Genomic DNA, 25,632 nt, shown 5'->3' with positions numbered 1-25,632 from the left:
TCACAGAGTCCCTGCCATGATAAAGTGACAGCAATGACCCCTTAGTATACCAGAGACTCTATGATCCATGCCAGCACCAGGCCATGTCCCTCAGCTGAAGGATTTACTGTATAGATATGTTTTGAGCCTAGACTTAAAGGTCGAGAGAGAGCCTGTTCCTGGAACCTCAGTGGGTAAGCTGTTCCACAGGAGAGGGGTTCGACAGGAAAAGGCTCTACCACCTATAGTAGTTTTTCCCACTCTAGGAACGATGAGAAGCCTGGCATTTTCTTAATTTACAGCTAATGCCTTTATTCCCTACATCATACAACCTGTACTGAAATCTCCTCTAGCTTATGTTCAAATCCTAGTTTAACTGAAATTAATCAACTCGCAGACAGTATTGGCTCTACGTAAAAATCTGGATGCTGTTGCTCCTCTTAAAAGGAAGGAAATCACAGACAAAAAGCTAGAAGAAGCGCCTAGAAGATGATTTGGGCTCTGAGTATGTGTAGCACTTTAGGGGTAAATTGAAAGAGATGAGATCTGATAAAACGGGATTGTGTAAAATGGGATAATATATGTATATATTTATATATAGAATAGTATAGCATATTTTACATGAAAAACCCAAGTAAGCCCAAGCTTTGTGTCCATTTCGCTTACACTAACCTACTTGCCTACAGCCAGCAGTACCTCCACACACCACACTAGTCATCCCTCTAGGCAGAGAGCAGAAGCCCTTCCTGCCTGGAGGGTTATGCTCTCAGCCCAGTGAGAAGTCTCAACACAATAGGTTTATTAAAGCAGTAGCATCATTGTAAACATACGAACTGAACTGAAAATTTAAATTCCCTGTATCTTGTGTGGAAGATAAAATGCTTCTGTGCCTATTAAATGAACTTTTCATTTTGATGTCATAAGAGGTTTACCGTGTAAGGAAATCTTCCATCATGAAATGTAGAGTGATGGGAGGAAGTAATAGTTCATTACTCTATATTTTGTCATATTTTGTCTAACTGAAGTTTTCTCTCAACATGTTTTTTTTTTCCCATTTCATTCAGTAGATTTTAAATACAGTCATGCTCCTAATGTTTAGTGAAAGTAGTACATATGCTGCTCAAAATTAATGAGAAAGTTCATTGCAGGATTGAATTGGGGGCAGTGCATTCATGTACACTTTGACTGATGCAATTTTAAATGATTTAAATGACTTCTTGGCTTTGGGTCTTTCACTAAATGCACATAAGTATATCACGGTAACATAAAGCTGAACTGCAGATGACACTTAAAATAGATATTTTCAAAACGGATGTGGGTGCAGATGTATGAAAAGTACACTGGTATGCACTTCCCCTTTTTTGTCTCTAGAAGTTCAGCTCCTTAGCATTGTAAGGGTTATATACCCATCCGCAAGATCTGGTTTAGGCCCAACATAGATGCCTAGGAACCACATGAGGACAAGCGATAATTGGTCCTCACGCACACGTCTAAGTGCTCTTATTGAATTCCACCATAGAGATTTCTCAAATCATCGTAAGAAAAAAACTGGACAGCGGACGGATATTTCAACTGCTGTTGTTAAAAAGGTTAAAAAAAAAAAAAAAAAAACACACACACACACACAACCGACAAGAAAATCACGGCACCTTACAGTACCCGCTAACGAAAAAACAGATTTGTCTGTTTGTGGACCAATTAATATGCGAGTCTTAAAAGGTTCGTAGTTTCCTATGTGGGACGGGATCTTTGCGCAAGTCCACAAGCCCTATAATTGCCTTGCACACACGTGACCATAACTGCCGCAGTGAAACTACTGGCGTTAACATGATATTGGCTTGTCTGACAGAGTTAGCAGGTACCAGTTGTATCTCAGAAATATTACATGGACCTGAATATGGAGTGTTTCGTGAGATATAACGAAGGAAGTGACCAAGTACGGTAAGAGTTTTTTCAGATTAATTTGTATGTTCATGTTCTCGGTAGTTAGGTATAATAAATGCATATAAAAAGAAACATCATGTGGAACTCGTTTGCTGTAGTGGCCTTTGAACTCGGTTAAATTAAAATTTTATTTAAGTCGTTCTGGAACCACTTCCAGACTTTAGATGTTTTTCACACATTCAGCATTAAAATATTAATACGACTCTGAAAAAACAAATGTGAAGAGGAAAGTGTGAGGTGTAGAAAGTACGTCGTCAAATCATATTTACGTCTTTGTACATAACTTGTTTACGTGTACCACAACACACATCGAAAGAGACCGTGTTTTCTGTGTCTTGCATATTTGGCTTGCGTTGTTCGTGTTCTTAATTTTTACCATCTCACCACTAAGGAATAACATTTTGCCTCGCTGCCTTCTGCCACCTATCGTTTAAATACGTATTTATTGATTCACGATGTGAGTGTATCACATTTTGTTTACGATAATCTATTCCAAGGCGTCTCGAATGGCATGTAATTGACTGGGGGGTAAAACTAATACCGATGTGAGACAGCCCAGTCTTCGAAACCATCCAGGAGCAATTGATTCGAATTGGTTTTGTAGCGCAAAGCCTATTGAGCGCTTTTAAGTTAACCTTGAACTATTCCAGTGTCAATGCTGCCAGTGTTCACAGCCACGTGCGAGGACATAATGTGTTACATGAGACTCACTGAACTTTTGCAACTGGAAAGAGTTACATTCTTGTTAAACTTTTATATGCTGAAAGAAGTTCTCATTCTCATCGTTTGCACGCAGGAATGGAACGTGTCCAGTTTCCAGGTTAATTACTTGCCCTTTTAATAAATTTCTGTTCTCTGCCCATCTCTGTTCATTTGGGGCAATATGTTTAATGAATATTATAATCTGAATACAAATGTGAGTGTGAACGTAGAGTTTTAGTTGACAACAATTCGATACAGCCTCGTGATTTAGGCCGTGATCGGCCTAACACACTGTTGTTACGTTGTTTATCTAGGATTGAATGCTTTATTTGGAAAATATTTCCATTTATATTAGTAGTACCTTTGCTCATTTAACTTGAATGGAAACGCTATGTTCTGTTGTGTATAAGTCGCTCTGGATAAGAGGGTCTGGTAAATGCAAGTAATGTAGCATAAGGAGGCAATGTTAAGTGGTTTTTACACTGAAGAACGTTGCTGTTTTCATTTTCACAGCAGCGCCACAATTGCCCAGGATATAATGGACGAAGAGGAGATTCTCAGAGATGATCTGAAATACTACTTCATGAACCCGTGCGAGAAATACCGAGCACGCCGCCAGCTGCCATGGAAACTTGGGGTGCAGATACTGAAAATCATCATGGTTACCACGCAGGTGGTGTATGTTGACATTGTTGATTCAGCGACAGTCACTGTTTGGCAGGATTTCCACATAAGGGTACCGAGAAGTTAAAAATTACGTTATGGTTCCCACAACTTCATCTACAAATATTTGTTTCTATTGTGCGCTGAGCGTGTTTAAATTGATCATCGGCGCAAGTATGGGTACAGCATTTTTCACAAAACGGTAATTAGTGTAAATGATAATGATAGTAGCAAAACACTGCTTTTTTAACTTGGTATGAAAGTGCGAAAGATGGTCACGTAGACACTGTCTCAGAACTCGTACTGGGGTGGAGAGATTTAGAATATATACTATCAATGTATTATTTCATAATAAACTGAATAAAATAAGCATCAGGACAGAACGGATGTTAAGAGTTTTGTATTCTTTTCCAAAGCTTGTCCTTTTTGGGCTGAACAATCAGCTTGTGGTTTCATACAAAGAGGAGAATTCTATGGCTTTCAAGAACCTGTTTCTGAAGGGCTACAGCGGAGCTGACGAGGATGACTACAGCATGGCAGTATACTCTCAACAGGATGTCTACGATAGCCTGTTTCATGTGCTGGATCAAGTAAATGGCTCTCCCTCTCTCTTCTCTCCCTTACCTCCAGTTTATTACCAATTTTGTAAGATCTTAACACCTTGTCATCTATGGCTGATGAAAAATTACGCTATGCTAAAACAGTTAACTGTGAGTCAGCAACCTTCCATCTGTAGAATTTGATTTATCTATTACATCTGTTTTTTACTCTTTTTGTTTTGTTCTTGAAATATTTATTTGGATTTTGTAGGTTGTGTAGTACATGTTGGATTTAAGCTTTGCCATTTTATGCTTTTTCCACCATCTGCTGGTTTATATTCAAAAATGAGATAGAACAGAATGAAAGATGAAATTAAACTTGGCTAAGTGATGGTCAATACAACTAGGATCCTGTGTTTCTGGTATGGAAAAACAGTCAATATATTATAGCCCAATATGGAATGGAATATATGAGCATCCTCATTTCTTTAACCTAGTCTTCTGTCATGGGGTAATGCTGTGCTCTGAAAACTATTCCATACAGGGGCATACTTCTCTCTGAATCCACCAAATTTGTGATATCTGACAAATATGCTTAAGTCCTCTAGTTCTGTCCTTTTCCTAATTTAAAGTCAGAATCCCAATATATATTTTAATTTTCCAAAATTTTATTCATAAGCAAGACTACTATTACAGGAGCAGGAAATTTTTAAATCCACCATGAACAAAATAAACATGAGCACAGAATGAAATGAGGAAATGGCAGTGTTATTCACTGAGGTCTGTTTCCTGCAGTATGCACAGTTAAAGAACCTCTCTGTGGGACCTGTGAGTTATGCTGCAGATGACACTAAGCTGGTGCCCCTTGTCATCTGTAAAGAGCATTACAGGAGAGCTAGTGTGGAGCCTTCTGATGAGTTTTACGACATTGATGCCCAGACAGAGACAGGTGACTACTTAATGTTTTTCATGTTTTGAAATGGGAAAATCGATTTCTAATTTTCTCTGGTCTCTGATTTTTCCGCATGTGACTATAATTTTTTTCCTCACATGGTTCTTTTCTTACAGTTTGCTTGAAGCTGGATCCCACAACACTTGATGACAGCAATTGGAGAAGGGACAATCAATCTTTTTTTGTCCTTGACTTTTACAGGTAAAGAAACTTAATGATAGGTTTGGGTCAGTGCTGAAAATTCCACACTGACTCAGAAATAACCTCTGCCAATGGTTTAGCCATTGAATGTTGACGGATTATATGACTCACTGCTAGAGGAATTTTGAATGCATGACAAGTGGTAAATATAACAGGGGATACATCATCAGATTATTACTCATTTCTGAACTGATATTTGAGAAAAGATTCCTTGGTTAGAAGCTGGCATGTGCCCTTTAAAAAAGCTTTAATTTCAGGCTATGTCTTTTCCTGTTTCCTGGGTATTTATCCACTAATGTACGTAAGGTTTACCCTCACAAACATAGGGCTGATTTGACTGAATGAGGCTGAGTTGTATTTTATAAATTGAATTGGATTTTATCTTAAAGGTGGCATTATGGTTTCAATTTAGTTGATTAAATGTAATTTTTTGTGATGCAGGCTTATAGATGTTAAGATTACCTTCCAGCTAAAAGGTATCAACCTACAAACAGTTCGCTCCCGTGAGTTGCCAGATTGTTACACATTCTTTGTGACGGTAAGTAAGATAAGATCCTGGTGCAACTGCATGCTATTGCAGGGTCTATGTCATAGATAATCTTCCATGAATTAATTATACGCTTTTTTCCCAATGGACATAACAGAGCTTGCACTTTATCTGGCGAACTATTGAAACTTGGTCTTGCAGCACTTCTATTGTTGTTGACTCCTTATATGCCTTTTTGCTTGCGTGGTAATCTGCCTCACTTGTAAGTCGCTTTGGATAAAAGTGCCTGCCAAATGAATAAATGTTACTAACATTTAAGTGCCCTGCTTTCACAAACAGACAGGGCTTTATGTAGTATTGGAAATTTTGTTGTTAAACCTTTCATTTTGTTTACAGATTACTTTTGATAACAAATGTCACAGTGGGAAGATGAAAATATTTTTGGATTTTGATGCAGTCAGCAGTGCCTGCAAAAACTGGAAAATTTCAGGAACTGGTAAGTCTTCTTACAACAGTTTATTCACTTGATGATTTTTTTTTTTCAACAATTCTGGAAAAATTATGGAAAATGCTTAGGAGTCTTTTCGTATTACTTTGTGTTCCAAATTGTTTTAAATTTTTTTACACTAATACAGTTGGGCATGTTTGTTTTAGCTCAGAAGAACACCCATTACCTGCTTATATTTGATGGCTTTGTCATCGTGGTATGTCTGACCTCTGCAGTGCTTTGCACCCGCTCAATCGTACTAGCAGTGAAATTACTTCAGGTAAACCTTACTGTTTCTCTGTTTCTCTTTTGTTGACATGGAACACATGGTACAATTCCTTTTGGCCAAACCTAGCTAAGTGTTTTATACTGATGGTTGGATTAAATGCCTGTAGTATTGTTCAGACCAGGTAGTAGAGTGGTGCATTTCCATCTGATGTCTTTCTTCCCTTTTTCTTTCACAGAGATTTTCTAGATTCTTTCAGATAAATTACAAGCGCAAAGTGTGTGAAGCAGATCAAATGGAATTCTTGAATGGGTGGTACATATTGGTCATAATCAGTGATATCTTGGCAATAGTAGGGTCGATACTGAAGATGGAAATACAAGCAAAGGTAATTTCCGAGCGCAGTTTTTGACTTGAAGTCATATTCTAGGCTGCAAGTTGTTAACTGAGTTGTTGCTGTGATGCTGCTGTTGTCTGTCAGCAGCCCAATCCCAGACACCATGCATGTCACTGTTTAAAAAATTGTTCAAGATTGGGCTACTATCTGCAGAGAATCAGGATGGTGATTAGTTGGTTTAGTAATGGTGTCACTAAATGCCACTTCATATTTTATTGATATGCTGAGTTTAAGATATTGTTAAAATGAAATACTTCTAAAAGTCAAAAGTGTTCTTTTATTATGTGTGTCACCTTAATCTTTAAAATACATGCTTGGTTATTTTGCTATATCTTGAAGATGGTACAAGGCTAGACTAATTTACCATTGAAGTGTATTGTTAGTGTCATCAAGAACAAGATTTGACATCATCCTCTCTCTCTCACACACACACACACACACACACACAAAAAAAAAACCCAGAGCACTTGGCTCTAATTTCAGTTGACTCACATAGAGGAAATGAGCTGTGATCTTAGAAAACCCCATGTTATTATAGTTCAGTATAGTTCTTCATTGGCTGCATGTCTGTGAACTCTTTTTTCCAGTCATGATTTGCTGACCAGTCCTTTTCTTCTCAGCCGTCTACATGCTTTTTGCATACTCAATAAAATTTAGTGTTGCAACTCCCCTGTTTTTATTATATGTGCATTTTCCTGATTACACAACAGTGTGTTTTAGTGCTGCTCTTATCTGCACTCTTTGTGTCGGGAAGTGATGAAAACTGACAGACATTCTGCTGTCATTGAAAAGGTAAAGAAGGAAGTCCACTGTTGCCTAGAGATGGAATGATTTTGCTCTGGACTTTGGAAGTACACCACTTAGTCTGATGACAGGCCAATTAGGTTCACACAGTTCTCACACCCAGCCAGGAAAATACATCTCAAGCTGTAGTAAACTGTAAGTTAAACATTTACCCAAGCAACAGACGGAAAAATGAATGTTTTTTTTTTTTCCATCTCTTCCCTGTAGAGTCTTACCAGCTATGATGTCTGCAGCATCTTTCTAGGGATCTCGACACTGCTGGTGTGGGTTGGAGTGATCAGATACCTGGGATATTTTCAGAAATATAATGTAAGAGAGCCAAGTCAATGATGAATGTGCCCATTCTCACATCATAAGTCTGAAGTCTTTACTCTCAGAGATAAGTGGTTGTCTTTGTTCCATGTACCAGGTGCTCATCCTTACTATGAAGGCAGCCTTCCCCAAAGTCCTGCGCTTTTGCTGCTGTGCTGGAATGATCTACCTGGGCTACACCTTCTGTGGATGGATCGTTCTTGGGCCTTATCATGAAAAGGTACTCACAGTGTGATTCCCGTTCATCAGATCATCTCGGGTGTGCCATGACAGCATTCTGTACTGCACCAGACTGCCCATACACAGGAACAAAAAGTTGTAATCATCAATATTTTCACTAGGTGGCAGTATTTCTACATTTTCTCAGGATCATCAAGCTCCTTCCCTAAATGGATTTGGTTTTCAGGTCAATTGGGACACTAGTTTTTGAGCTATCTTACGCATATGATGTTACTCAGATGGTCGGTGATGTTAGTACATTAGAGTCTCACTTAATGAGCATTATAAAACTTGAAACATGGAGAATGTTGATCCGGGACATAAACTGAGAGGTCAGAATTTTGAGAGTCCCCCCCCCCCCCTACAAATCTGACATGTTGGTGAATTTCTTTTGGTGTCAGAAAGCAACAGGGTGTTTTGCTGTTGTTGTTGAACTATATATCTGGTGGTTTTAGTTGGCCAGATGTTGGCAAAAGGTTTTCTGTCATTTGAATTGATGCTTTGAAATGATTAAAGTAGCCAAATGCAGAGTTTTCCTGTATATGCTTTCATCTTTTTTAATTTCTAATTTAAAATTCATGAACTAAATTTAACATTCATCTAAATATTTGGATTTGGTCCAAAACCTCAATAAACAATAACACCAATTACCAAATTTGCTCAATATAATTATAAGTAATTTCAACATGTTTACATGCCTCTGTTGTCTTAGTAAAAATCAATGTGTCTGGTTCATTAACATTATAACAGATATCAAATTATATCATTCAGCTCAATTTTTGCAAAGACACATTTTTAGTCTGTCAGTTTGCACTCTGTGTTTGTCTCCATATCATGAAACCAATAAGTATTGATATATTTAAATGTATGAATGTTTGCGAAGTTTTCCATGTTCGGTATGTTCTCACTTTCTTTCACCATGCATGGTTACAGGCAAGTGAGATACTGGTACGTAAGCTAGAAATGAATAAATGTGAATATGAAATATTTATTTCCAAAGGAAATTTTAAACTTAATTTTAAGTTACAAGTTCATGTGTAGCACTTTTTCACATTTTTCATGTGTGAGGCCAGCCTTTACTAAATGGAATATGACAAGCTTTAATAAATACAGTAGGTTTGTCAAAGAGACTCAGTGTGTAAATATTGCTGTAGCATAGTCATTAGTTATCACAAAGCTAATGTTGCATTTACAGAACTAGCTGTGGGGGTCACAGAACACGTCTTGGAGAGCTGTCCAAATGAGCCTTGATATTACTTGAATTGAATGTCGTCTTTTTGGCAATTAATAATAAGAATATGCAGAAGAGCTGATGCTGGTACACCCATTCATCTTGTAGCCCAATTTGACAAACTTAAGCATTAGAAAGAACCCATGCTTTCAGGGCTGTACTTTCGTATTTGCAGTATCAACAGTGATTGGTAGTGGTACACAGCTCTTTTGATACTAGGGCATAGTGAAGATGAGAAATTATGTGGAATCCATTTTTACTGCATTCATAATAATGTTTCATCTCCTTCTGTCTATATTGTTTGTCTTTGTTTGTCATTCTTCTGTTGCCTTCACGTGGGGTGCAGTTTGAAGGCCTGAGCCGTGTGGCGGAGTGCTTGTTCTCCTTGGTGAATGGAGATGACATGTTCCCCACATTTGCTCAGTTCCAGGAGAAGAGTTCACTGGTGTGGCTCTTCAGCAGGGTCTATCTGTACTCCTTCATCTCACTCTTCATTTACATGATTCTCAGCCTCTTCATTGCCCTCATCACTGATTCCTACGAAACGATTAAGGTACCACTGCAAGATGTTTCAGCAGTCATGACTAGTGACATACCCTTGGAGTAGAAAATATGATTGGTGTTGATTATTAGGATTAATAGTTCTATTAATTTGTTAAATGTATGTGTGAACACTAACAAGTCACAATTTTGTCAGTGTTGTAATGCTTCCCATGACCTTTTTGTCACTTTTACCTTTTCTGTTTACACAGAATTACCAGAAGACTGGTTTCCCAGTGACAGACCTCCAGAAGTTCCTGAAAGAACACAAGGACTTCTCCTGTTCTGAAGACAGCAGGGAAACAGGGACAGACTACTTGGTGCTCTGCTGCTGTAGAAGGTACAGTACACAATCTCTGTCATCAGCTAAAGAGGATTGTTTCCTCCACATGGAGGCTAGCCCACTGTAGCATGAGAAATGAAATTAGTGGTCAGGGAAACGTGGACACACCCTGCGATGTGCTGATTACAGGGAAATGCAGGGTTACCCTGGGAAAGGGAAAAGGCCTCCTTTTGACTGTAATACTGTTGCAATAAACAAGCAAGCACTCAAGAGAAAATGTGATGGTACTGTAGTGTTGTGTACAAGTCTCCAGAAGCATGTTTGTCATTGAACATTAAGGTTTGACTTCTTGTTCTTTGATACTGTACAAAGGATGGAGAAACCTATGTTCCTGTTATGCAGAATTAAGTTGGAAATGACCTTTTTTGTCACCTTTTCTTTTCTATTTTCACAAAATTACCAGAAGACACGCAGAATTAAGTGTACATTTGGAAATTTCTAGATAGGCCTTTTGATTTAGGACATAATACCTGGTGCTGGTAGAATGTTTCTTTGCTTTCCTATGTGTGAGTCACTTGTCTGTAATGTCTTGAATTGACAATGAAGATTGGGGTCCATTTTACATGTCTTATGTGTGGATTTTGTCTTGGAAGTTGATTTTATTTCTGTAGTTGTTTGACGTGTTCACCAAGTTGGATTCTCTAGAAGAGCTTTTTTCTCTCTGTCATGAAGAGCTGTATTAGGAAGAGCTGTGATGCCTCCAAAGCTCATACCAGGCAATTTTAATGCATTTACCTCCCAGCATCATTTACTGGCAAATTTAGCACAGCTTTCTTTGTAATTAACAAACACTCTGAAATAACCCTCTGTAACTGGCAGCCTCTTGCTTTTTCTAAAAAGTATTCAGTGTCAGGTGCTTTCCTAAGAGAGTAAGTAAGTAAAATGCTAGCAGGCCTCAAATGGGAATACAGCAGTTAGAGCTTGACTCTCTTCAGATAAACAGGCACGTGGCAAAGATCCATGAGCTGTTGAAATGCCTCAGTGTTTGTCTATACTTTGCCTTTGAAAGTCTTTATTTTCCTTTGGGAAATGTAAGATGTGAGGATACCCCCAGTGTAATTAGGTGTTGTATATAAATTAGATAAACGTGTCTTAGTCACCAGTGACGTGCATTTAGGCACAGCAAATGGTTTCCTTTTATTTAGAGCATCTATCAGTTCTTGTCAGGTTTAATTGATTTTGTAAATTAAGGGTAGGACTGTGTCCTGTCTGGCTCATAAAATGCATTTATCCTCATATTTGCCTTCTCTTTATTGTCTAACAGTTTCTTGATTATAGATTTGCCTGTCACAAAAGTGATAGACACTCAAATAAAATTAAAAAAAGTTTACATTTTAATATGTAACAATATGTTGCATAATATGTTAACAAGGGCAAGTATGGGCATGCTTTTTTGAATGTGAATCATGGTGATGCAGTGAAGCCTAAGAATGTAGTGTGCATGGCTACATAATGGTTCAGAACCTGCTGATGAATACAGTGCTGTGTGTATACACAATGCAGTCAGAGCCATCAGTGAGACATGGACTGTGGATAGACTGCAGACTGCACAGTATATTTTACTGTGTAAGAAGGTGTACTGTAATTTAACTTGGAACGCTTCACACATCCTGAAGAAAGGATACTGCTGAGTCATTTCCCACGAGACCTTTAAACGCAATGATTAAAGGTAATTACTGCATCCTTATAGGTCATCCTGAAGGAATGAGTTTGAGGGTGGGGCTTGGAATGTGATATAGGAATGATTATAACATAAAACAAACAGTGGAGCCAAACCTCTCCGAACTTTTAGTCCAGTACTTATGGTAGTGTGGTAGTAGATTTCCTCTTTCATGATGTGTCATGTTTTGCCTTAAACATGACACACTGTAGCACATGATTAAAAAGCATTAGACTCCTTGACTTACCTTCTACACATTTCAGTGGTCTGTAGATCCTGTATTTAGTATTGCTGTCCAGGCCTTCCTGCTGCATTTTAGACAATAGCAGAAATTGTGAACGTGCTTAATGGACCCTACTATCCATGGCTTTACTTCCAATAGAAATCCCATTGGGATTACAAATGGGCAGATGCTTCTCAAGTAATTGTGTGAACTCCTTAAAAGATGTTCATATTGCTTCACAGTTGCAGACTGTGACTGCTGCATTGAACTTTGGCTCCTATTTGTGGCCATAAATGGCTAACTATCTGAGAACAAATATAATCCTTACCTCCGCAGAAGGTGGAGTATGACAATTAGACAGCAAATTTAGTGAAACAAAGCTAAGGACAGGCTTTACTTTTGTTTCTTTTCAGCAGTAAGTGTAGAACTGGACACTGCTGGCTTTGTTGTGTTGGTCAGAACTGCACACGATAAAATTCTCATTTCAGTCCTGCTGAAATATCCAACTTAAAAGAATTACATGTGTTATCTGCCATCTCTTCCATGCGAAATTGGTCAGAATAGCTTCCTTTTAAAGCTTCTGCTGCACATTAAGAATGGAGCTGTAGAAGGGCATTGCTTTGATGTTATTGCTGTTTCCATATTCCCCTGTTATATTTCAGATCTCATCATATCTCACCGCAACCTAACATTTAGCGCACAATGAAATGTTGAAAGAATGGAAATGCTTGTTGTGAATACAGTGTGGAAGGCTTCACGTCTAATTAATGCTTGATTTGTTCATTTCCTGCAGGCCTCCTACAGATGATGACATCTTACTCATTAGCTGAGGGTAGCAGCAATAAAGACCACAAGGAGAGTACTGTATGAACTGAAAAGTTGGGAAGACATACAGATTATTGCCTAGGAAAATGCTGGATTTCATTACAGACAAAATCAAGATGGACAAGATAAAGAACATTTAACAGACAGAATGGCAGATGAAGCCATGGTATTCCACTGGGAGCAAGTAAAAGCTCTTAGTGACAATGTTGCGGTTTTTTACATTTCTGTTTAATGTGAAACTGATATCCACGGAAGAGACATGTCAGCTTAGCATTAGCCGGAAAAAGGAAGCCTAATAGTAGCCATTTGTTTGTAATGAAAATTGTTGGTACAAATGGATACCAATGCAGTTAGTGGCTGGAGTGAAAGCCATTCGATTAAGGTTTACAGGAAATGATGTCCATGTTTGTACTGCAATAGCTTGGCTCCTGTGTGTTTACACTGATGCATAATGTGCAATAATTTCTGTAAATCTAAATATGAAGTGTGAATTGACATTAAAGTGCATTTGCCATTATCTTCATTAATGTATTTATCAATATTTTGAGCATCCATCCCTGTCCATGTCTGAATTTTTTTCACTCTGAATAACGGGACACAATACACATTTGTGTGGTTTTAGTTTCCTTTTTCTTTTAGTTTAAAACCGTAGCTCACCAAAAATCCGTATTTTAAAATGTCTTTAATATTTCTTTTATTGCCATGGTTTTACACAGTTCAGTTTAAAGATTGTTTAATGAGTCATCAGTAGTTTAATTTAAATCATTTAAAGATTCAAGTTTACCTTGGTGGATATATCTTGGGACTTAAACCTACTAATGTCTCAGTCCCCAAAGACAAACTGTCATTGGAATCATGATTTAGGCATCAAAAGGAAAAAGAATCTCTTTTGATCTTGTTGCTGAGAAAGCAAGCATTTCAAAAACTCTTTCAATAGTCTCCATAGTGTAGGTAGGAAATTATTTTAATTTAGGATTCATAGAGTATCTTGTTTGGGCAATGCCACTAATGTGCCAGTATGCATATAGTTCTGCCTACACTGGGTAGTTGTTCCTTGTAGACCTCTGGGCTTCTGTTGCAATTGTATCACTTACCACTCTAAAATGAGTGAGATTCACCAACTTTAAAATATTATTCTCAAACAAGGAAAAGCCAAACTGATTTAGTTAGTAAATCAAAGTTAAAAGTGTGTGGAGTTGTCTCAATTAGTCATCACTGGTTTACACTCTTAAAAAGACATGCCTCTATCATAAATGATGTAGTCATCTTATAATTATTTAACCCAGATACCTAATTTTTGGTTTCCAGTGGAGCTTTAAATGAATAAGGTGTGGACTGTATGATTTCTATCTGTAAATGAAAAGATTTCTTCAAAGTGAGCCTTGTCTTTACAGGGTCAAAATCCGCAGGACATCCGGGCAAGCCAACACCTGATTGCCTAGCACAGATGCTTTAGGGAAAATCAGCCATAACTCATTTTTGTGATCAAGCATTATTCACCGTCTGTGCCACAAGTTACTCCTCTTGTGCTTTGTTTAAAAAACAAAACTAGACTAAACCAGTATTCTAGATGACTCATTCTCGCTCCAGTTCACAGCATTGTCAGTGAATATACATTTCTGGGAAATGTAAAGATGTCTAGGATGTAGACAGCTCTATCAACAGTTTGTAAATACTGTATGATTTGAACAAAATCACTCAAACCCTTTTCCCCTCACAGATGTCCATTTTACTGAGTGCATTGAGACCCTTGTGGAAAAAACCACCCCATTGCAAACTCTAACCTTTAAAACTGAGCCTTCCCTAAAAAGCACAGTATGCCTCAGTCAAAAACATTTAAGGCCTCATAGTTCTACTTCAGTAAACTCCTCTTGAAGTGAAATTTTCTAAGGTCTCAGAGATTGTACCACATAAAATATTTCGCATTATATCCGTTAAGGTACCAAAATCATTCACGCGCAGTTCTCTTTAAATTTTTGTGTTCTTTGAAGAAGTGCTCCAGGTAAATGAGATTACGTAAACCCATTTACAATATTCTGAATCAATTAATCATATTTACTGTACAGTACTACTCACGCAATTGCCTTTGCAGTATACACAACCACGTCGAACTGACATAAAAATAGCTTTTAGAACACTAGCTTTTTAATGCTTTCAAAGCCAGCATTCACACTTGATTTGTCTTAAAATGGCAATACTCTTCATTACTGTTCAGGATTACGATATTGTTCTTTCTTTCAACAAATGGAATAAATAAATGTGGTGCACAACACCAAAGACAATTCTCTTAATTTAGCTGCTACCGAAAAGACGCGAATCCAGCGCACTGTACAGTTTAGCTTGACAATTAATCAGCCATTGCAGTCAAAAAAAAGTTCGGGAATATATTACCAAATGAGTACAACAACAATTAGTAAACATTTGAATTGACGACTCATTGTTAGAAATCTATCACAGTCTTAAAAACAACCCGCATTCCAAACCAGCACGCAGGAATTGCAGCAGTTAAGGAGGCATTCCGACCTGCAGCGCACCCACGCCCGCTGCGTCATCTTAGCCAAACTTCTGTCCCTCACTAACACACTTGTGCTTCCTTCTTCATTCACGCGCCCTAGTAGAATGGAGGCAGAGCTAGAGTTGAAGCGAGTCACGGAACGACGGAAAACTACACCGGAATAATCAATCCTAGAAAAAAGTCAAACCAGGAAAACGCGATTTAACTGGTAAGTAAGCTGCATTCACCTATGCCTTAGATAGCTGGACTAGCTAGTTAGAGTGATTCGTTAAATAAAGGATTACTTGTGTTTCCACTTTTTCACGTCAGTTCTGATAGTAATGTATTTGTAAACTGAGTGCCAAGTAGATAGTATTTTTGAATTAATGTCTGAATAATGAACGATATAGTACATGCATGTCATAATTATTCTCTAATTCGTACGACAAACCTTTACGACTCGCCACATTTCCTATCATCAGTGCTTCTAGTGCAGCAATAAGTATGCGAATACGCACATAATGACTTTGTAGTTATTACAAACTTGAAACTTATCGCGAAGCTGAGAGTCTGTACCCCCTTCTTCAAATTCGCAAGTGTAGACGTGTGAAATGGTTACTTGAATGTAGACATGTAGTGCAGCTTGTCAGATGCGATATCTAAATTGAATACATTAGATGTATACTTATGTTAAAAGTTATAATGGAGTCATTTTTAGGTCGTATCCACGTGCCTTGGTGAACATTGCCCTTCATCTTTATCTCTGAAGTTACAGCAGATTAAGTAGTGGAAATGACTATATTTCTTAATTATAACACTTTACAGTCACAGTCTTAAGTAGTACATACCTGCCTTGAAAGAGAATGGTGTGAAAAGATATTTCTATGCTTAAGTGCTCACACTTACAGTAAAATTACATCAAAGCCAAAGGTGAGTATGCGGGGCTTTTATACATTATATTGAAAGTATAATTACTGAATGACATGATTTTTCTTAACATTTACAGATGCTTGTTTGTGACTAAATGAAGTCTTTTGTAGTTCCTGTATGTGCTTGTGGATTGTCCAAACTGTAATCTTGTATTAGCATCAGTTTGGAGATCTGTCAGTTAATGAAATTCAAAATTATGTGAACAGTTATCTAGAGGTTTGAAGAGTCTCCTCATTTCAGACCTCCTCCTCCTTTACTGTGGATATGTTTGGCCTTTGAATCCACACATTATGCATAGATTTTTTAAAATCCTTTATGCAAGGTGTTAAAAGAGATGTACTCTCTCCCTGGAACTTCATATTTTTAATATCTTAGGCTTCGTTCTGTTCTTTGAGCCTATGGAGTTCCATGGAATAGCCCATTACAGTCGCATGATCTAATAGAGTCCCTCACTACCCCTGATTCCACTCGAGGTCTTGTTTCTCATTTGTCTAACAAATTCATGAATGCCAATGTTTCTTCTCTTCGTGTGATTTCTGTGTGGGACAAGGAGCTCCATGCGTTCAGTGTTAATATATATTGGGAAGTGATTTGAGATAATATTTTGTCATCCTCAAAAAAATGAGCTCATCAGCTGATACATTTTGAATTTGTGCATAGGGTATATTTGACCCCTTACTGTCGTTTTAAAATGAATATTTCTGTTGATAACACATGTGGTAAATGTTCTGTGGGTGCAGTGGGTACCTTCATGCATATGTTCTGGAAGTGTCCTTTAGTGTACAGCTTTTGGAGGTTTATTGCACATGTGCTTTCCCAGTTACTGTGTTTGACAGTGCCCTTGTGCCCAGGATTGCTGCTTCTTGGGGATGACTCTCAGATACAGTTAAATTTATGTAAAAGATGTCTTTTTCTGGCAGGGGTAACTTCAGCTAAAAAGTCCATCCTAAAGGCTTGGGTGGAACCCGCCATTGTTCTGTCATCAGTTTGGTTGTTTTATTTTCTTGATGTTTTAATATTGGAAAGGATGACTGCAAGGCTGCACAGAGCACAGTCTACAACCCTGAATAGTTTGACTGATGCTGTTCAATTTGTCATTGATCTCACTTGCAATGTTTAGTTATTGAATTTTATCCCCCCCCCCACCCCCCATTTACATTTCAGATTTTTAAAAAATTTTCTTATGGGTTTTTGTGTCTCTCTTTCTTTTATTTGTGTTGTTGTATTTGTTGTCACAAACAGAAAACATTCCAATAAAAAAATGTTCACAAAAAATCTTTATGCATATTTGGAATACAGTGTGAATGACAGTGTTTTAGGTTAACAAAAGGTGGAATGAAGGATGGTAATGTTTTTTTTTTTTTTGATCTACTTTTGCTGTAGTAGATGCAGGATGGCTAATCAGAACAACTGCCACTATGAGGAGAAGATGGCCTTCTTTTACAAGAACCAGTCCAATGATGACTGGGATGGCACAAAACTCATCATCGTCCAGTGCTTCGGCTCTGTGTTCTGCATCTTCATTCTGGTGTCAAATGCCATGGTGATTGCTGCAGTCATTACCAACAAGAGGTTCCATTATCCCTTTTACTACCTTCTCGCCAACCTGGCCGCCTCAGACTTCTTAGCTGGAATAGCTTATGTGTACCTTATGTTTAACACAGGCAAAGTGTCTAAACAGCTTACTGTGCAGTTGTACTTTTTTCGCCAGGGCTTACTGGACACCAGTCTTTCAGCCTCCTTGGCTAACCTGTTAGTGATTGCACTGGAGCGCTACATTTCTGTAATGAATTGGAAAGTGCATAGTAACCTAACCAAAAGGCGAGTGACTTCCCTGATTGTGTTAGTGTGGGCCATCTCTATATTCATGGGAGCTGTTCCCAGCCTTGGCTGGAATTGCATCTGTAACCTTGAGCTATGCTCCAAGCTGGCACCAATATTCAGCCGGAGCTACCTGATTTTCTGGTCTGTGTCCAACTTGGTGGTGTTCCTGGTCATGGTGGCCATCTACATGAGGATTTATCTCTACGTCAAGAGGAAAACATCTGTCCTATCCCCACACACAAGTGGCTCCATAAACCGCAAGAGGACACCGATCAAACTGGTCAAGACTGTGATGACAGTGTTAGGTGAGTTCCAGTGTTTTTTCCATAGATTTACCACCGGGTCTTTTCATCTCAGATCAACCAATGACATATCCAACACTGGTGTCAGCTGGCTTCCATTAATCTTACTAATGAATTAGTCTGCTAACAGGCTTAGCTGATCCTCCAGCCCCTGGTGCAGAATGTAGTGTGTGCTACATGATAACATGGATTCATGAGTGCTTAAAAACAGTGTGCTGTTGAAGGATCCTCTTCTGTCAAACAGCCTTAGTCCAGATGCCAACATGCTGGTTCTCCAGTGATGGCCAATCACTATGTGAGTACCCAGACTGCTGCCTGTGCTTGCTGATTCCAAGCATCTTGTAAGTGCACCCAGCTACGTGTAGTTTAAGTTTGAGGCAATGATTTACCTGTCTGTAAATTTATTTTACGGTGTTACCATGTGGCAAAAGTCCTTGACCACCAGAAAAAAAAATCTTTTCGGGAGAAATATTTTCAAGTCATACATCCCAAAGTCCCACCTTTTAAGCATAGAAAGGGGAGGTGAGACACGAGGTATTCCTCAGGGGTTTCAATCCAAGTTTCCCTGATAATGTAAGAAAATCCTGCAAATGCCAATTAGGGTAGATCTAATAGTAATGGCATTTCCTGAGGCTGTCACCTCTGCCATGTTCAGAAAACAGTTACATAAAACAATCCTATGTTCATTTTTTTATATCTGTATGCTTTTTGTCTTAATTTATCAAATAGGAATGTGATTCCGTGGCGTCATTCACCTGGTCTATTTTACACATAAACGGAAACACAATACTTTTTGATTATGGATCATGTTTAGTTTTTTGTTGTTGTTGTTGACAGAAGTAGGACTGCCTGATGTAGGGAATGAGCCACACTGTCCATGCTAACCTAATGTTTATGGCCTTCTCTGTCTTGCGGGTGTATGAGGTAAACAGTCTGTTAGGATGTAGCTCACAAAATCCTGTTAAACCTGAATGAAAGTTGTCAGTGTGGAGCCAGGTGGGATTCACTCATGTCCTTGGAATCAAGTTAATATGGACTGTGGTACACTTATTTCTGTTAGCTTGGTTGACAAGATTCAGTTCAGACTGACTGAATTTTCTTCTGAGTGAATCTGGGGGTAAATAGATTAGATAAATAGATCACTGTGAACATGTCTTAAGCTGTGATACCTTTTTTTTATTGAAGCAGAGACTAACATTGACGATACAGAATGAAACAGACAGCCAATGAAAGCACATGAGAATATGTATTTGTGTTGAAAAGGAGGGGTGGGATTGAATGTTCTGAGCTGAACAAGGCACAATAGTAATGGCATTTACACCCTCTACCCAACTTGGTTGTACAGGTCAAACAAGTTTGATTGTAATCGGCCGAGGACTGGGGTCAAATTTCTTCTTCTCCTTCCGTGGTCGTTAAAGCATTTACATTAAGAATATACATTTATAATATATGTTATTCAAGGTTTTTTCTATTTACAGAGCAATATTCTGCAACAGTTTGCAGCTGTGCAGCTTTGTGAATCAGCAGGCCAGATGGCTAGCTTTGTTCTTTGTTGAGGCTCTTTCTGCTGCTCTGCCCTCTGTAGCTTTTGAGATAGGAGATGTGTGGGGGAGCTGCCTCCTGGTACAGAACGTTTTGAGAGTGTGGTACAATTATCTAACACAAGGGCACTGTTTATACAGGCAGACGTCTGAACAAATCCAGCGGGGCTGAAATCAAGCATTTCTTCTCCACAAGAGCCCTTATAAAATTCTGTTGGATATACATTCTGGCAATGGGTTATTTACTAACACATGCGCTGGTTGCAGTTATTTGTAGATGCAGCTGATGTGTTTGGCCATTTTGGACACATGTTTGTCCTCATTCAAGTTGCGTGACAAACTTCCTCCTATTGCAGGATCACAAGCCTAAAGGAAGAAAATTTTTTGTCATTGTGGTACTTTCATCCACTTAAAATCTGGAAATTGAAATTAATCATTAAATAATAGCAATAAGAAATAAATCACTTGATCCTCAACATTTCTTCCATTATTTCATTGTAATGTAGTTCACGTTTTCTCTGCTCAGATGAACAAACTGATAGAATTCACACTAAATATCATATCTGAAAGTTGCAAATCCCTGTATGTTTGCTCAGTGCCAAAATGATGAACTTGCTCACCCTCTGGCACAGGCTGAAAACTTACTCCTTCAGACTCCATCTCAGCTTTGCACCCAGACTCTCCGGCCGTCTAACCTGACTCGAACATCCATGGCTCGGTTCTCGGTCACTGGTGCACTCTGTGATTGCTGTTGTAGCACTTCTGTTTTTGGCTAGTTTCATGTCAGCCCCTTCACTATGGCACTCAGGTGTGACAGTGTGCTTATTGCAGCACTGTTTTATACAATTCCTTTTATGGCAATTGTGTTATAGGTGATTTCACCCATAGTATACACTGTAATAATGTTAATAATAAATCAGTAATTTCACAAGACCCAACAATAACGCTTTTGACCACATCATTTTATCTTGGTAAATGTTTTCCCCTCAAACTCACATGAAGCTCTGAAGAGCTGCATGAGACCCTGGAGCCACAGGGTGGGCTCCCGTGATCTTATCTTGTTATATGCACTGGATGTAGAAGCCGCTCTGCATATAACCATTTGCTAAATGACTAAATGTGAATGTAATCAACTTCCACACACTTTTAGTGCTTGCAAATTTCATGTTTATTATTGATAATCCTTCAGTCTATTGCTTTCATCAGAGCATTGTGGAGAAGAGCAGGAAGTGAGTCATATGTTATGTGGTGAAATGAGACCCAAGAGCAAGGTATGGGGGATGACAAAAAAAAAACCAATATATCAATAGTGCATGTGGCCATTTGCAAATTTACCCAATTAAATCATCTTTCAATTCCTGTTGAGTGCAAACACAGGATGGGTGGTCTTAAATGAGTGGGCTTTGACCACCTCTTGAAAGGCTGAACATTTGTGTCTGGTGTTCACAGGATTATTATGTCATCTCAATAGATAGAGTGCTCTTTATGTTTTTAGACAATTATGGTATTCAATGAAATATTAAGGGGTGAGGTCCTACACAGTCATATGGGAAAACCTAGTTAAAATGTAACTTGAAGTGCTGTTCTTTCTTGACAGAATGTTTTTTAAAGGATGTCATCCTGTTTTAAGCTGTATAGTTGATGTTTTTTTTTTTCCAATTAATTTATACTGATGATAGAAACAATAAGCTCAAAGATTGTACAGATACAGAGCTGGTTGGGGGAGCGCACACATTTCAGGGGCAACTTTAGTAATTAAGTGTTGCTTTGTTTTTTTGGGGGGGGGGTTAGTTTGTATTTTTCCAGTATGGTGACATATAACCCATTTGGATTGGAAGTTTGATATGTGGTGGTATGAGAATTTTCATTTCCTTGATTTGAGAGGGTTTGTTGATGAATTAGAAAAGAAAGTGCAAATATTAATGCGATTTGCTTGAACAAACATAGTTCAGTCTCTTGCACGCTCTGTCATCACCACATAGTAGAGAAACAGGTAACCCAGAGCCCAGAGGAAGAGGTTTTGGATCAGTTTTATTCTGTGCCCCGTAATGTTCAACATTAGATGTATGGGTGCGTTTGTTGATCTTGGATCATACATGTTTATGGAAACTAGTTTGACTCCTGTATGTGGATTCATCAACATTGTTGGAGTCTATGAATATCAGATTTCTTAACTGAGAATATGGCAAGTCAATGAAACAATTTTTCCTAATACTGAGCATATGTAAAGGTGCTTATCAGTTTAGTAAACAACAGTACCTGTAACTAACCTTATTTCATGAACAACAATATATAAACATCACAAAAAATAGGTGTACGTTTACCCAGTGCCTGTCTGACAGTAATACTTTTTTCCCCTTGATAACCCTGATTCTGAGTTTACTTGACCTAATTTTTCTTCCACATACAGATGCATTTTTGTCTTCCTTTCCTTTCCCTTCTCATTGAATATTTGCATATATATATATAAATGATCAAACTATGTATCTTTACCTTTCTTTACCTTTATCTCTGAGTACCACAAAGCAGTAAACACCAGTTGTGTGTGAATATGTGTGCATTTTTACAGATCTGTGCATGTCTGTGGTTTGGAGATGGCTTATCTTTCACAGACGGCTGTGCACTTTTTTTTTTCTTTTGTCTGTGGGAGTTAGAGATACTATCGTAACATAAGCAAAACGCTGTTTTTTGTTAATATGAGGAGGTCATGTTTGGACTTTGAATTGATGATGGCTAAACTCAGTAATGATGTATGTTTTTGTTGGTGCATATTCTACCATGTGTTTGAAAGCCTGGTGTAATGAAAGCTTCTCAAGCACAGGCGTATGCTTGTAAACATGCTGTGCTTCCAACCCATGTGTTTAATTAAAGGGGATGAGTATGGACAGGCATGGAATATACCATGAACCATGAGGGAACCCTGGCTCATTGGCACATAATAAAACACAAGACCGTTTTTTTTTTTTCAGGTTTCACAGTAATGCATTTTTGCATTTGAGCGTTAACCACAAATCCCTCTATCATTTTGTAGTACCTACCTTGTTTGTTGCTCTGCTGTGTGTGAGGAAGGGTGTGTTTCTCTTCTTCCCCTTGTGGAATGGGCTTGTTTTTTGTTCTGTTGAATTGTGAGTGTGTAGAAGCAGGTAGACAGGGCAAGTCAGTACATGTACCATGCTCCTTACCCCAGAGTTGTCTGAAATTGACATTCTGTGTCTCAGCATGTTGAGCTGTGTCCACAACACACTGAATTTATTTTTTGTCAGAACATTGCCAATGTATTTCATTAAAGGATAAAAATCAAGATTTGTCCTGATTATGTTTCTGTCCCTCTGTCTGTCTTTCTGTGTTGATGTTCTTCCCAGGGGCTTTTGTGATTTGCTGGACCCCAGGACTAGTGGTGCTGCTGCTGGACGGCCTGAACTGCGAGAACTGTCAGCTGCTGGTCTTCAAACGCTGGCTGCTCCTTCTAGCTGTGCTGAACTCTGTCATGAACCCCATTATCTACTCCTACAAGGATGAGGAGATGTGGCTGACCCTCAGAAACCTGCTGCGCTGTGTGTGCAACGGCACTCGCAGGCAGAGGTCATCCAGGGCCAACACCCGGGCGCTGAGCTCCAGAGAGGAGCCCAGCACTAGCCTGCGCCTCTCTGAGGAAAAAAAGGGCTCCGTAAAGGAGATGGTCAAGGACTGAAGTATTGCCCTGCTGGCAGCCAGTATCACAAACACTGCAGCGCCAGTGAAGGAACATCACCTAGAGTGCCCTTCCTGATTGCACTGCACCCTGGGTAGAGGACTGTGGGAGGCCTACTGGTCCTTCTTCATAGTGCTGGAATTATGTACTTTTAACCCTGCAAAAGACAAAGACTGAAAAAGAGCAGGATTCTGCACACCATGACATTGCGACTGAAAAACCGGTAAGTACAGGGCAATTCAAATTTAATTTTTTTTCAGTTTGAAAGATTTTAACACTTATTGTAAAATTTGTATTCACGCTCTAGAGTGTGTCCTCACATCATAGTCTCCTGCAATATATTTCACTGAAAATAAACCAGATAAAAACAACCTAACGGGGAAAACCCCTAAATACTCAAAATGCTAACTATTTCAGAGCATTTGTTTGTTATAAATTTGTGTAAATATGTCAGTGGAATGTTTTGATTTTTTTTTTATTCAGAAGTTCTGCAATTGCATTTTTACCAGTTCTTCAGTTAGTACTGTATGTGCTTTCATTAACAAAGATGATCTGTCATATATGGAGGTGTATTTCACTGGTACATGTAAACTGTGCTTTTTGTGTTTTTTACACAAAAAAATATAAGCTAATTTTAAGGATAAGAATGGTAACAGCTCTTTTCATTGGTGACATGTAAGAGACAGGTGGTACATATAGGAGGCCCATTTTCGTTTCAGCTCACACACTGAAGCACACCTACTTTTCTTACTTGTGGACCCTTATCTGTAAGTACATTGGTAATGTTATGGAGGAGCAAAAGCACTGTGTTGTGAGGTTCCCATTGTCAGTAGGCCTTATGTGCCAATGTTCTTTCCGAGGACAAGGAGCGTGTGTCAGTGCCAGCATGCATCAGTGGCCCTTTTTACACAACTGAGCGTATTCCTCTGCTGATGTACAGCATGAGTGCAAGCTGAAAAGATATCTGAAATATACAATAAACCTATTTTCCCACTGTCCTGGAATTTAAAAAATTCCTTTTATCCGGCACTGATGATGCAACGGCCACGGAACTGAAATGGGGGCCCAGCTTTCCTAGATCCACGCCACATCGGAATTGTCAGGAATGTCTTAAAAGATCCTTAAGTCCATGACTGCAACTTCAGTATCAGAATGTGATGCCAGGAGTCATCTATCTGCGGTCCGTGTGCTTTTCTGCCTGTCCCAATGTTTTCAAAGGGAGAAAAATGAAAGGTTCTGTGAAATATGGAATATGGAAGGCATGTTCCTCAAGAAATGTCATGGATTTGCACATAAACACAGTGTTTTACACCTATACCATGTATGATGAACCCATGTTATTGACACTTTAAAATTGTTTATGAGGAACAGTCTGCGTCTACAATGTATATGCTTTATAACATTTAACGGAGTCGACTGAGTTTGACTAGGTCGAAATAGAAAAACCTCAAGGTTCTTGCATGCCTCTGTGTGCTTGGTTGGTGGCGCAAGTAGTTGAATGACAATGGTGTTAGGGTCGGGAGACTCTAGAAAAACTTGGCATGGAGTCTCGGTTAGATAGTCTCCCTCTTTTTAACAGAAACCTGAAGCAGTTGTGGAAAGCGTAGACATGGGGAGGAGAGGGGTGCTGATATTACAACCCAACAGAGGAGTGCAGCATAGTGAGTGTATTTAGACATGCAGTGATAGGTAAAATGGAGGAACTGAACTTCAGATAATGTCGAACTCTGTTTAAGGAACTGAAGCATCCGAATTAAGGGGGTCTCAGGCCTGGGAACAATGTAAAGCTGCTTTGTGACAACTTGTGTTGTAAAAAGCGCTATACAAAAAAAATTGAATTGAAAAATTGAATTCAGCCCTGTGTCTACAGGAGAAAATGTAAACAAAGGGATGTATTTAGGGTGCAGATTTCATCATCATATAAAGGTGAACTGCCTCTACCTTTAATGACCTTCAATGATAAATGTCATGCGCAAACAAACAAACATGAAGATCTGTGGAATTGTAAATATATGTTTCAAGGTGAAACTGTCCATCACTGCAGGACATTGTTGGTCAGAATATCTGGCCAATTTATTTATTTCTCTGCCCTTCAAGATGAGCACAAGATTACATG

General features: G+C 38.7%; 2 protein-coding genes across 3 annotated transcripts; both read left to right on the top strand.

Moving 5' to 3' along the window:
- Window positions 1-1,786: 1,786 nt before the first annotated feature.
- Window positions 1,787-13,206, top strand: mcoln2 (mucolipin 2). Its single transcript, XM_036522715.1, has 14 exons — window positions 1,787-1,920; window positions 3,139-3,298; window positions 3,705-3,878; window positions 4,623-4,776; window positions 4,896-4,980; window positions 5,422-5,518; window positions 5,864-5,963; window positions 6,122-6,234; window positions 6,419-6,568; window positions 7,589-7,690; window positions 7,791-7,913; window positions 9,490-9,696; window positions 9,896-10,023; window positions 12,703-13,206. The coding sequence occupies exons 1-14, from the start codon at window positions 1,865-1,867 to the stop codon at window positions 12,737-12,739; spliced, it is 1,686 nt and encodes a 561-aa protein (XP_036378608.1). The 5' UTR covers window positions 1,787-1,864; the 3' UTR covers window positions 12,740-13,206.
- A 2,120-nt stretch (window positions 13,207-15,326) lies between these two features.
- Window positions 15,327-23,889, top strand: lpar3 (lysophosphatidic acid receptor 3). 2 transcript variants are annotated; one of them, XM_036522018.1, is made up of 3 exons: window positions 15,327-15,457; window positions 17,545-18,287; window positions 23,188-23,889. In XM_036522018.1, exons 2-3 carry the CDS (start codon window positions 17,552-17,554, stop codon window positions 23,514-23,516), a joined length of 1,065 nt encoding a protein of 354 aa, XP_036377911.1. In that variant the 5' UTR covers window positions 15,327-15,457; window positions 17,545-17,551; the 3' UTR covers window positions 23,517-23,889. The 2 variants fall into 2 exon arrangements, with proteins under 2 accessions (XP_036377911.1, XP_036377910.1); XM_036522017.1 differs by having other exon boundaries at window positions 17,542-18,287.
- The last annotated feature ends 1,743 nt before the right edge of the window (window positions 23,890-25,632 follow it).

This window comes from Megalops cyprinoides, chromosome 2 (assembly GCF_013368585.1).
Source record: "Megalops cyprinoides isolate fMegCyp1 chromosome 2, fMegCyp1.pri, whole genome shotgun sequence".
Taxonomy (NCBI): Eukaryota; Metazoa; Chordata; class Actinopteri; order Elopiformes; family Megalopidae; genus Megalops; species Megalops cyprinoides.
The sequence above is the reverse complement of the archived record's forward strand: the minus strand, read 5'-3'. Positions and strand labels throughout refer to the sequence as shown.